The following is a 13,614-nucleotide window of genomic DNA, read 5'->3' on the forward strand; positions in this document are numbered from 1 at the left end:
AGCTTCTAGCTCTTTACCTGTGTTCTCCTGTATTTCTTTGAAGGTGCTATTTATGTCTTTCTTAAGGTACTGTATCATCATCATGATAAGTGATTTTATATCTGAATCTTTCTTTTCCTGTGTGATGGTGTGTCCAGGACTTGCTATGGTGGGAGAATTGGGTTCTGATGATGGCAAGTGCCCTTGGTTTGTGATGGGAGGAGAGAGAATTTTAAAAACAGTAAGGGAAAAAAGGCAAGTAACATAGAAAGGTAGGCCTATCAGAATTACACCAGACTTCTCATCAGAGACTATGAAAGCTAGAACATCCTGGGCAGATGTCATACAGACCCTACAAGAACACAAATGCCAGCCCAGGCTACTATACCCAGCAAAACTCTCACTTATTTTCTTACGCTTGCCCCCCCCACCCCCGCCCCGCCATCTGGTTAACTCTAGTGCTACCTGCCCTTGCTAAATTTGACTGGAGCCTGTCCTTCCTGCGATCCTGGTTGTGTCAGAACTCCTCAGAGTCAAGCTGTCTCCATGGTCCTGTGATTCTGGGATCCTGTGATCCTGGGTGTGTCAGAGCGCTTGGGAGTGGAGCTTCCTCTGGGTGTTGTGGGACTGGCTGCAGAGTTTGTGCCCAAGGTCTGCTCTGGACCCCAGCCCAGACAGACTGGAAGGAACCTGAGTTACTGGGCTGGTAGAGTTCCTGTGTGGTTCTTGACTTTCATGTGGGCCCTGTGGACTGAGTTTGGGTTGTCACCCTTGGTGGCAAATGCTTTTACCTGCTTAGCCATCTCATCAAGCTGCCTGTCTTTGATTATGAACAAAGGGTGAAGGAGGGGCTGGAGAGAGAGAGTTTAGCGGCTGCTTCTGGCCTCCGTAGGCTTCAGACATGCACATGGTGCACAGACAAACATGCAGCCAAAACATCCATCACACAAAGTACTTTAAAGAAAAATAGGGTGAGCCGAGCAGTGGTGACACATACCTTTAATCCCAGCACTTGGGAGGTAGAGGCAGGTGGATTTCTGAGTTTGAGGCCAGCCTGGTCTACAGAGTGAATTCCAGGACAGCCAGGGCTACACAGAGAAACCCTACCTCGAGAAACCAACAATATGAACTAACTAGCCAGGATGTGGGAGAGGGTGAGTTGGTGAGCAGGGGGAGGGAGAAGCAGAACAGGGTTTGTTTTTTTTTTTTTGGAGGGGAAGCTGGAGAGGAGATATCATTTGAAATGTAAATAAAGAAAATATCTAATAAAAAAGGGGTGAAAGATTAGTCATATTTTAATGTGCTTGTTTTATATAAAATATATTATTTGTATATTCTTTAAGTAATATAGAATATTTATGTATTCCTTAAGGAATATATATTCCTAGCACAGAATGAAAATCAGGTATTTTAATTAATAAGCACCTATACTTTTATAAGTATTCCAACCTGGTTAGAATCCTAGAATTAGTTTTTATATGACTAGCAGATATGAGTACTTAAGATTTAAGACTTTTAAGGCAAAGTAGATTTTAGAACCCTCGATTTTAATGTGCAATTGTTTAAAGTTACCTGGAGTGCCAGTACTGTTAAAATACTTAGCCCGCTTTCTTTTAGTCTGAGATGGGTCGCATGTGAGAATTCGCAAAGTGTCTGAGAATCTAAAGTGCATAAAGAAATAAAATACACTGTTAGAGTTGAAGAAGCATGACTAGAGAGAGGAGCCAGCTCCACGCTGCTCTACTGTTACAGCCCAAGCACCAGTCCTACTACAAAACACATAAAAATGAGATTATAACTTGCCAATTAATAAAATAGTTTCTTTTAAACAGTCATTGGGGACTGTTTAAACACTTCATGGAGTAATCCAAGGACTCTAGGAAATGATTGAAAGTATAGTTCTACTTCCAAACACACAGACCTTTGGACTTTCTGCTAGGATTTAAAACCATGAATAACAAAAGAGAAAAAGTAAAAATAATGTAAGCACAAGGAGGTGTGACTGAAATTTACACTGACAACCAGGGAGAAGGGCTCTCGGCTCTGGAAGAGTGATGCCCAACATCACTAAGCAAAGTGCAAAGAGGCTCTGCAAGGTGCAGGGGAGGCTTCACTGAAACTATGCAGGACTCCAGTGGTTCTCAACGTGGGAGTAGTGCCCTCTCTGGGGACATATGACCCTTTAGAGGAGTCACACAGTAGAGATCCTGCATATCAGATATTTACATTATGATTCATGACAGTATCAAATTCTAGTTATGAAGTAGCCACAAAATACTTTGATGGTGTGGCCACCATGACACAAGGAAGTGTGTTAAAAGGTTGCTGCGGTGGAAGGCTGAGGCCCTCTGGGCACTACTGCACTCACACAGGCGCAGACCCTGCACCTCCAGTGCATGCTGGCCACTGCTGTGGATGCGTTATGTGAATGTCCTAAACTTAATTCAACAACCCTGGAAGGACAGTATTTACACTTTAAAAGTCTTTCATCTCACTTCTGAGGAATAGAGATGTATAGGGGTGGGGCTCTATCTATCTTCCCACTACACACAGCTTTCCCTATAGAAACATATCCTAAACATTAATTAAGTAAGTAAGTAATTAATCTATGTTGAGCCAGAATTTCTCTGATAGCCCTGGCTGTTGTGGAATTCCAACTATATACAACCTTTCCTATGGTAACATACCTTTAACATTTAATTATATTGAGCCAGGGTTTCTTTGATAGCCCTGGCTATGATGGCCTCAAATTCAGAGATCTGCCTGCCTCTGTCTCCAGTGTGCTGGGACTAAAGTTCTGCACCACCACACCCAGCTTAATATTTATTCTTAAAGTTAATTTCTATTGAAACTCCTTAAAAACTTTTGGGAAGATGCAGAGGCAGGTAGATTTCTGTAAATTTGAGGCCAGCTTGGCTTATATAGTGAATTCCAGGCCCACCAGGGCTACACAGTGAGTCTCTGTCAAAAACAAACAAGCAAACAAACCCCCAAAACCAAAAAGATCCCAAACCAAAACAAAACCCCAAAACAAAAACTTTTGAGGAAAGTAAACAGAAGAAACAGCATAGCATGTTAACATGGTTTAGTCAGTTTTTAGCTACTTTTTTTTTGTAGGGATTTGCTTGTGTTTGCTGGTTTTGAGTGGGGGGCAGGTTGATGAAGGCTTACCACATGATCTCATGGACCCCTGCTGGCCTTGAACTTATGTAGTGAATGATGATCTTGAACTCCTTGTCTTTCCATGTCCACCTCTCAAGTGCTAGACTTACAGAGAGGGGTGGGCCTACTAGCCACATTCTGATGTAACTGCCAGTCTGGTAAAGGTAACAGAAACCTAACCTGCGACAACAGACCTGATAATAAAGATTCCATTATAGTACAAATCTTATAGTGCTAACTGTGTTATTCATAACTGCTGACAAACTATTAGCTTGGCAAATATTCATGATATGATGTTAAACAGAACAAAGTCAGGTGACAAAACCATATGAGTAATGATCCTAATTAAAACTTATTTTCTGGGGCTTGGTGCAGAAGATCAAATACAGGGCACTGAGTATTCCAGGCAAGAGATCTATGGCTGAGCTATACTCATGGCAAGACATAGTGACTAGAACAGTGGGTTATGAATGGTCCAAATGAATATATGTATATGTGGAAAGAAAATGAGACTATAGAAGTAGTATACTTTTAAATACAATATAAATAGCACTTTTTCTCCTTTATAAAGTAGTGATTTTAGAATAACTGGAAAATGCATTACACATAAGCAATTAAATGGTTAGAAACATTTCTTGCTATTATTTTTCAGATATAGAGAAAGACACTTTTAAAAACAAACTTTTTTTCTTAATGTAGAATCAGTTTATACATTTACATTTAGCTATATTATATATGATGGGTTGATTCTGGTTCTACAGACCTGACGTTGCTCACCAGGGAAGACAGGAAATATTGGTTTTCCTCAGAAATATCTCCTGACTGTTTTGGAATAAATCTGTTATCTTCAGCAACCTCCAAAGATACACACTTTCCTATTTTGGATGATTGATACAGTCGAAAGTTTCTGTTTTTTGTATACACTCCTACAACAAAAATTAATTTTAAAAATTAATGCATGTTTCCATGATTTGTTTTATAGTCGGAAGATATTATTGTTCTGCAAAATTGCTAGAAAAGATGAATTTCCCATATTAAAATTAAAGCAATGTATAAATTGATATAACCTGACATTAGGATGGAAGGCCACATGCAGATTGCTAACAATGATTCTGGAGCAGCTATGCAAAGGAAAGCAAACGGAAGAGTGGGACAAAGTGCCAGAAATAAAAGTATTGATTGAGAGCTGCCAAGTGACACAAGACCCCAGAGAAAGGGAGGCACCAGGAAAAAACAGAGTGCCTATAACAAGTCTAATGAATTATATATAAGACTGCTATCCAGAAAATTTTAAACCCTGGCAAGAAATGAGAGAACACTACATGAATGGGGGAACCTATCATGTGCAGTACCAGCCAGGAAATGATAGCCAGAGTGAATCACAGAATAGCCCAGAGGCTGAAATACATAGAGACTCTGGAGACGGTGAAGTGTACTGCTGAACTGTGGGGAGGGACAGTCATTTCCAACAAATGTGCTGTGGCGACTAGATAATCAAAGTAAAAGATGAACCTTTACGTCATCACTCAGGAAGCAGCAATCTATTCCAAGTGGATGACAGAACCTGGGCATAGCCCAAGTAGGTAAGGACTTGCCTTTCACAAAGGAACCAGGGCAGTCAACAATGCCAACGTTACTTACCTAGATCCACAAAAAGACATTTTTCTCCTATGTGATTTTTCACAACTAAAAATGAAAGATCAGGGTCACACTGGTTAGGCAACTCCAGCTTCTCCCAGGCCTCTGAAATCTCTTTTAACAGTGTAACAGAAAACCAGGAGGCTTCATGGCCCACTGCCTCTGGGAGTTTATCTTCATCATCCTTGGCAATTAAGTGAAGAGCAGGCTGCAAAATTTTTCTCACAAAATTACCTAAGGAGAAAAAGTATTAAGATTACAGTCTAACTCATATTTTCTATAGACTATAACTTAGTGTCTATTTATGAAATAAAGCCTTTCCTCAGAGGTCATCCAGAGACCGCCCCACCTGGGGATCTATCCCATATACAGTGACACTATTGTGGATACCAGCAAGTGCTGACTAACAGGAGCTTGATATGGCTGTCCCCTGAGAGGCTCTGCCAGAGCCTGAAAAATACAGAGGTAGATGCTTGCAGCCAGCCATTAGACTGAGCTCGGGGTCCCTGACTGAGGAGTTGGAGAAGGGACTGAAGGAGCTAAGGGGGTTTGCAGCCCCATGGAGGGAGCAACAATGTCAACGGGTCAGACCCCCCAGAGCTCCCGAGGACTGGACCACCAACCAAAGAGTACACATGGAGGAACTCATGGCTCCGACCACATATGTGGCAGAGGATGGCCTTGTTAGACATCAGTGGGAGGAGAGGCCTTTGGGCCTAATAGTGCTCTATCCCCCAGTGTAGGGGAATGCCAGGGCAGGAAAGGCAGGAATGGGTGGGTGGGTAGGGGAATGGGGCAGGGGGAATGGGGATGGGATAGAGGGTTTCCAAAGGGGAGACCTGGAAAGGGGAAAACATTTGAAATGTAAAAAAGGAAAATATCCATAAAAAACAAAAAAAAAAAAACACAAAAAAACCCACGAGAAAACTGGAACATGAACTCTGTAGGACTTTAACTCTCTAATGTGCCAGATTTTGTATCTTGAGTCTCTAAAACTGCAAACCTGGACATTAACAAAAAATGGACTTATGTTCCTTATGTTTACCCTCTCTCAAATATCAGAAAGGAGTGATGCCACACTGTCTTTGATAGCCAAAATAAATAAATACAAAAGACAAAAACAAGGAAAAACCATGATTGGCCAGTACAGACTTGGAACCAGATATTCCATCTACAAATTAATCACTACAGAAAGGGAGTGACACTTTAAAAAAAAAAAAAAAAGGCTTTCCTCAGCCATCCTTTCATGTGTGTAACCATTTATTTTCTCAGCTCCTATTCGCATGAGAGGGTGCCAGTTGTAAGCACACCATGTTGCTAGTATGGACTTGAGCCCAACCTGCTATCAGCAGAAATGTCCACTTTCACGACTGCAAATGGAGGAGAAGGGTTTCTAGCCAGTGACTGAAGAAGAGGTCACCAAATGCAGAGACAGGGAGGCACACCAAGCGCCTGCCACCTCTCCCCACAGGAATCAGCAGCTTGGCAGAGTCTAATGGGCTTATTCTCTCTCCTTCAGCAGCCACACATGCCCCAAGAACCCTCATTTTGGTAGTCTCAAGGCTGCTGCCAACCACCTAGCACCCTCAAATGGGTTACAAGATGAACTATGGCTTTAGAGCTAAAATCTGGAATTAAAGCAATTCATATATTTTGTACTTCAACATCTGCCGTGAGAGTCTGTTCTACATGCACTGTGAAAAAAATGGTGAGATAACTGAACTTCTTTATATTCACATGTACTATTTATATCACAAAAGCAAGCATAATTCAGTTATTAAGTTGTTTTACATATAATACTGCATACAAAAAACAATGTAAGAAAAATTTCTCTATAAATGTAAATTTGGGCTTATTTACCACTTTTATATATTAGAAAGGCTTTATATATGTATATCCTATAGATATATAAAGATTTTATATATATTTAAGTTATAATATGCTCTATAATCAAAATCTTCTTTCTCTGAATAAGATTTTTTTATGCAGAGAAACAAATACAATTTCCTTTTGCTTTTCTGAGGCACGGTTGTGCTATACAGGCCGGGATGCCCTGGAACTTGTGATCATCAGGCGTATGCCTCCCTAATCCTAGGACTACAGGCCTGCACCGCCTTGATGTTTAGCATGTTAAAAGAAATTGGAACAGAATATGGTGGCACATGCATGTTATCCCAGCTCTCAGGAAACAGAATCAGGAAGCAGTTTTAGGTCAGCTCTGCTACATAGCAAGACTGTCTCAAAACAAATAAAATATAGGCTAGAGAGATGGCTCAGCAGTTGAGAGTGCTTCTGATTTTCCAGAGGACCAGATTCAGTTCTCAATACCCATGTTAAGCAGCTCACAACTACTGTAATTCCAGCTTCTAGGGACTTGACACTTGCTTATGGCCTCAAGCCCTCATGTGGTATAGATTCACACACACACACACATACACACACACACACACACACACACACACACAAAGTATGTAAATAAATAAACATTAGAACATTAAAATGAAAGCAAAAGCATTTGCAGGAACATTTAAATTTGATTATTTTTGGAATGAAGATGAGCAAGCAACCAACCCTGGTTAACAAGATATCAAAGACTATGAAACAATATAAACATGAATCAATAAAGCTGACTTTCCTGAAAATGTCTAATTCTATATACCTGGCCCAAACAACAGGAAGAGTGAGAACTGGACTGCAGAAATGGTTGCCTGGGCAGTGCGGGCGGCTAGGCCTTTGAGCCTTGGCAGGGGCTAACACGGAAGTATGAGGGCACCCATCCAGCCTGTCCTTCTCTTCTCTCATCTGTGGCAGGAGAGTTCAGTACAGAGAATGTTCTGTCACCTCTTCCATTTGACTCAGTTCCTCTTTCTGCAAGGCTAGTAACAGGAACTTGAAGTGTTATCAGGAGGAACACCAAGAAAAGGGAAATGAGGTGGAGACGTAGACTAGACTGATTTGTATGCCCTGACTCTGCATTCTGACTGTAGGGACAGTCTTGGATGATAACCTATTTGTCCAGTGTGACTGAGTTCTTACTGTGGCTATGCCTGGTGACAGTAAAGGCTGTCTTACTCTCGTCTCTATGCTGACATTCTACCCAATTTCAGGCCAAATATGACCTGCTTTCTGAAGATATCTGTAGCCGAGACTGCTAGTTACTAGCAGCTAGCTCTTCTCTAGCTAGACTCTCAACATTCAGCCTTTCAGGGAGCAGCCAGAGAGCAAAGTGTGGTGTGCAGACAGGGATCACAGGAAGGTCCTCCTCAGGACTGTTTTCATACTCTGCTTACCACTAGTGCACTCATTCAGCAAAGTTATTAAATGCCCACTTCTGTTTATTACTGTTAATATTCTAAGGAGTATTAATAGTATTAATATACGCAAAACCCTGAAAACAAGAATAAACAATAGTTCCTGTAATTAAACATTAAGTAGCCAGGGGGTGCTGACACACCCCTTTAATCCCAGCACTCGGGAGGCCGAAACAGGTAGATCTCTGAAGTTCGAGGCCAGCCTGGTCTATAGAGTGAGTTCTAGGACAGAGAAAAACCAAAAACAAAAGAAAGAGACAGAGAAAGAAATAAAGGAAGGAAGGAAGGAAGAAGGAAGGGAGAGAGGGAGAGAGGAAAGAAGGGAGGGAGAGAGGGAGGGGAGCTTAAGTACAACTGGGCAGATGTCTCTCTACATAAAGATAGCATCTGCAGCATCAGCCTGAGGCCCTGAGTTCAGATGCCAAAAGAACACAGGAAAAGGCCAAGCAATGCTGTAACTTTGGTACTGGAGAGAAGAATCATGTGACACAGTTCCCATCCCCCTAGAACACTGAGGTGTGGGCCTCCAATGTTAATGGTTGCTAGATGTGAAGCTTTTTTGTATAATAAGATATATAATTTATGGCCTTCTTCAAGAGATATTCTCCCAGCCAAGGTTAATGACTCCATGATAATCAGAAGCAGCATAAACTTGGGAGGCAAGGGTGTGTCTAATGTCCTCAGCAAATGGTAATGACCTTCACGTGGGAAAGAACTCTGAGAGTTCAAGAATGCATGTGTAGGCCGGGCGGTGGTGGCACACGCCTTTAATCCCAGCACTTGGGAGGCAGAGGCAGGCAGATTTCTGAGTTTGAGGCCAGCCTGGTTTAGAGTGAGTTCTAGGATAGCTACAGAGAAACCCTGTCTACACAGAGAAACCCTGTCTAAAAAAAAAAAAAAAAAAAAAAGAATGCATGTGTGGAGGATGGCCAAGTCAGTCATCAATGGGAGGAAAGGCCCTTGGCCCTGTGAAGGTTCTATGCCCCAGTGTAGGGGAATGGTAGGGCCAGGAAGCAGGAGAGGGTGGGTTGGTGAGCAGGGGGAGAGGGGAGGGAACAGGGTTTTTTTGTTGTTGTTGTTTTCATTTTTGTTGGTTTTTTCTTTATTTTTCTTTATTTATTTTTTCTTTTTTTTCGAAGGGGAAACTGGGAAAGGAGATGTCATATGACATGTAAATAAAGAAAATATCTAATAAAAAAATAAAGTGCTGTCTTAGTCAGGGTTTCTATTCCTACACAAACATCATGACCAAGAAGCAAGTTGGGGAGGAAAGGGTTTATTCAGCTTATTTCCACATTGCTGTTCATCACCAGAGGAAGTCAGGACTGGAACTCAAGCAGGTCAGGAAGCAGGAGCTGATGCAGAGGCCATGGAGAGATGTTCCTTACTGGCTTGCTTCCCTTGGCTTGCTCAGCCTGCTTTCTTATAGAACCTAAGACTTCCAGCCCAGGGATGGCACTACCCACCAGGGGCCCTACCCCCTTGATCACTAATTGAGAAAATGCCCCACAGCTAGATCTCATGGAGGCACTTCCCCAACTGAAGCTCCCTTCTCTGTGATAACTCCAGCCTGTGTCAAGTTGATACACAAAACCAGCCAGTACAAGTGCTAACAACAACAAAAAAGAATGCATGTGTGATGGTTTGTATTCGCTGGGCCCAGGGAGTGGCATTATTAGGTGTGGCCTTGTTGGAGTAGGTGTGTCACTGTGGGTGTGGGCTTGAGACCTTCACCCTAGCTGCTTGGAAGAGAATCTTCCACCAGCATCCTTCAGATGAAGATGTAGAACTCTCAGCTCCTCCTACACCATGCCTGCCTAGATGCTGCATGATTTCTCAACTATGGAAAATATAAGTATGCAATATGAATTATATGAGGAGTTTCAAGGACCTAAAAGAATAGATGCAGCTGCTCTATGAGCCAGCTTGTCAGAAAGATATTAAGGAAGGAGATAAAAGAGATTTGGGGAGTGGTTATTGCAGGGTAAGATCCCACCCAGCTAAGTGTATTGCTTATGCTTACAAAGGCAGATAGATTTCTGAGTTCAAGATCAGCCTGGGAGAGCATGAGTTTAGGTCCAGGCTTGTTGGGAACTGTAAGATTAAGTTTTCAAGCTGTACTGTAGAAACTTAGCCATTGGTTAGACTCAGCGGGAGGCTAGTTCCCAAGAACCCAGAAACAAGAGAACAGAGATGACCTGGCCCGAGAACCTAGAAACAACCTGGCCCAAAACAATTGCTAGGTGGCTAGCCTGCCCCTGGACCCTAGCACGAGCCAGCACCTTCTCCTTACTCCAGTCTTCCCTTTTGCCCCAGCAACTGCACAGAAGTAAAAAGCTGCCTAAGACCTTGCTCGGGGCCAAACTCCTCTACTCCTGCAAGGGATATGAGTCTCGACCCAGCTAGCTGGAATAAAAAGCCCCTTGCAGATTATATCAAGTCCGTGTCTTGGTAGTACGTGGGGTTGTCACTTCCAGGATTTAAGTGTGAGGGTCCCTCCAGGAATCTCACAGAATCATGATGTCAGAGCAAGATCCCACCCAGTTAGCTTATTGTCTGCAAGCAGCTCTCTGAGTTCATTCGCTATGTTTAAAAAAAAAATGTATTTGCTGTCTTTTCTAAGAATCAAGAGGCAAAGATCATAAAATGCTGATTCCTAGGATAATCAAAAGAGAGCCTGGGTGGATGATTGAACTGATAAGTAAATAACAGACTAGGCTTTGGTCTGCAAGAGGTGAGCTATCTCCAGCTGTCTGGAGAGCCAGATCTAGCAGAGCACAGAGATGTCAGTTTGTACCCAAGATTGACTTCGAGTCATTTCTTTCTCCACTCCCAAACACCCCTTCCTTAGGACCCCAACCAAGCCAAGGCAAGTGCTTGGCATCAGGCAGATACCAGGGCCTTGCCAGCCAGCCAGCCTAGTTGAAATGGCAATGTTCAGGTTAAGAAGAGATTCTGGCTGGGCAGTGGTGGCACACACCTTTGATCCCAGCACTTGGGAGGCAGAGGCAGGAGGATTTCTGAGTTCAAGGCCAGCCTGGTCTACAGAGTTCCAGGATAGCCAGAGCTATATAGAGAAACACTGTCTCGAAAAAACCAAAAAAAAAAAAAGAGATTCTGCCTTAAAACAATAAGGTGGGAAAGTAATTGAAGAAGACATCCTCATGCTACCTCTGGCCTGTACACACATGTGAACATATGTTTACACCACACACACACAGATGCATACACACATGTGCATATGCATGCATGTACAAGTGCTACATAGAATGGCAATAAAAAAACAGGAAACTACCCTAAGAAGTGGTAAGTGCTTTCATATAGTAGCACTGGACACTGCAACCCAGAAGAATACCAGCCTTTTAAACCTCAGGGTTAGAGTGACAGGACAGCTTCTCAGCTGACCTGAGAAGGTGAGTCTCCATAGGCCATCTGAACTAGAGCTCAGATAGCAGCAACAAAAGTAAAAAGGCCCGAGCATTAGAGAAACATGCCGTAGTGGGAACTAAGTTAAGGATGGAGTAGAGGGATGAGGTTAGAACCCAGTGAGCCTCACTGTGCAAGTTAAAGTGGATGCACTTTCTCTGAAGGCAAAGAATGGCCCCTGAAGTCTGAGGCACAGTGCAGGTGGAAAGATCTACAGTGGTTGAAGATTACACCAACATGTAAACTGGACAGTGATGACTGATACCACACACATGCACATACATGCTCACATGCACATGTGTGCAATACTTGCATGCACATATATATATACACACACACATGCACACACCAGAAAGCTTGGACTGTCTCAGGTACTTGGGCCTGTCATGGACACATCCACCCCTCTCCTTCCTGGGGACCGACACTATCACACAGGAGAAGGAACAAGTTCTTAGGGAAAGATACGAAGCTTGGAAGGACATGTTGAGTTTGAAATGTCTGAGTGGAAATACTGGTGGGAAGTTGCAGGAATCTGGTGTCTGGAACAATCTAGGCTAATATAAAATCAATAGTGATAATAATTGAAGCTTTGGATGACCACAAAAGTTGATGATGGTAGAGTGAATACAGGTTCAAGCTTCAAGCCTGCAGTTGGTAACATATAAGGATGAGAGGAAGTGACAGAAGGCTAAGCCAACTGACGGTGGGGAGATAAGAACAGCACTAGCTCACTGTGACCCAACACTTGGCTTCAGAGCTCTAGGCAAGTCCCTTAATGACTATGCTCACACCTTTATTCTAGGTGGCTGTGAAGTTACAAGACACTCAAAGAGCTGAAACAGACTGCTGGTTACAAGAATGTGAGCCATCATTAAGCCTAAGCCTTAAGCCTAAGGCTCTGATGAGCACTAGGGATGCTAGCCTTTCTTTAGACCTGAGAGTTAGGTATTCCCAGTTGACCTATTTTCATTTTCTTGGGACTCACTTCCTTCATTTGTCCTATGGCAATTACTCTGCTTACGTTTTCAGGTTTATGCACCAGCTATCATTGTAGTTCTAAAGTTCTTCTGGGATAAGAGCCCTTCATGATATGATCTAGGGCCCAAGCCCACACAGCAAGGCTTCTTTAAGGCTGAAGCAAAGGTCACAAGCACAGATATTAGGCATCACAGATAAGGCCTCTTACGACTTCTCCAGAAAGCTGACATGAATCCTGTTGGAACAGAAACCAGGATCGGGACGTTCATGGTCATCCCAACACCTGAGTGAGAGGCACCAATACCACAATATCAGTGAGTAGGTGAGACTAACTGAGAGACACAGGTCAAGAGCTCACGCCACTCATGAGAACCCACTTCATCTTTTCAGAATAGGCAAGCAACCATAAAGGCTACGAAATACCTAGAAAATTTCAAGAGAAGCAGGAAAATACAAGTTTTTAGTATAATTAGGATTTTTTAAAAAGTACTCACCAACATGACTATTATCTTTAAATGCCACATCATGGAGCTGAAATATTAGGTGTCGGCTAAATTTTTCTTCGGTGCTGGAATCCAGGTTGAAAACATCTTCAGCTGAGCAGTGAACATTGTAAGACTCCTCAAGTGATTTACAGACATGCTAAAAACAAGCAAAATAATATATGGTTTAGATTTTAGATTTCTCTGTCACCAGTACAAATATACAAATACATCGTTACAAAATAGATGAGTCATCACCAGAACATTTACAATATAGCAACATTACCAATTTACTTTTAAGTTTAAATACATCACTTAAAATTATTATATGAATTTATATTTAAAAAGTTGTAGGTAGGGCCCCGGAAAGATGGCTCGGGGTTTAGGAGCATTGTCCACTCTCCCGGAAGTCCTGGTTTGAATTCCAAATACCCACATGGCAGCTCACAACAATGGGTAACTTCATTATGGGATCTCCAATAGCCTCTTCTGTCTTCTGGGCACCAGACATGCCTTTGATACACACACATGTATGCAGGCAAAACATCCAGACACATAAAATTGCAAAAAATAATAACTAAAAATAACATTTCTCTTAGGACTGGAAGGATAGTTCAGTAGTTAAAAGCATCTGCTAC

The 13,614-nt window shown here is 42.4% G+C and overlaps 1 protein-coding gene across 1 annotated transcript in view; it reads right to left on the bottom strand.

Moving 5' to 3' along the window:
- Positions 1-13,614, bottom strand: part of Primpol (primase and DNA directed polymerase) — a 42,195-nt gene that overhangs the window by 12,694 nt on the left and 15,887 nt on the right. Inside the window, exons 5-8 of the mRNA XM_031339725.1 lie at positions 12,989-13,136; positions 4,783-5,013; positions 3,905-4,067; positions 1,552-1,640 (exon numbers count right to left, since the gene is read on the bottom strand). Of these exons, the coding sequence (XP_031195585.1) occupies positions 1,552-1,640; positions 3,905-4,067; positions 4,783-5,013; positions 12,989-13,136 (631 nt within the window). The remainder of the gene's footprint in view (positions 1-1,551; positions 1,641-3,904; positions 4,068-4,782; positions 5,014-12,988; positions 13,137-13,614) is intronic.

Source organism: Mastomys coucha, unplaced genomic scaffold (genome assembly GCF_008632895.1).
Source record: "Mastomys coucha isolate ucsf_1 unplaced genomic scaffold, UCSF_Mcou_1 pScaffold22, whole genome shotgun sequence".
In the NCBI taxonomy this organism is placed as follows: Eukaryota; Metazoa; Chordata; class Mammalia; order Rodentia; family Muridae; genus Mastomys; species Mastomys coucha.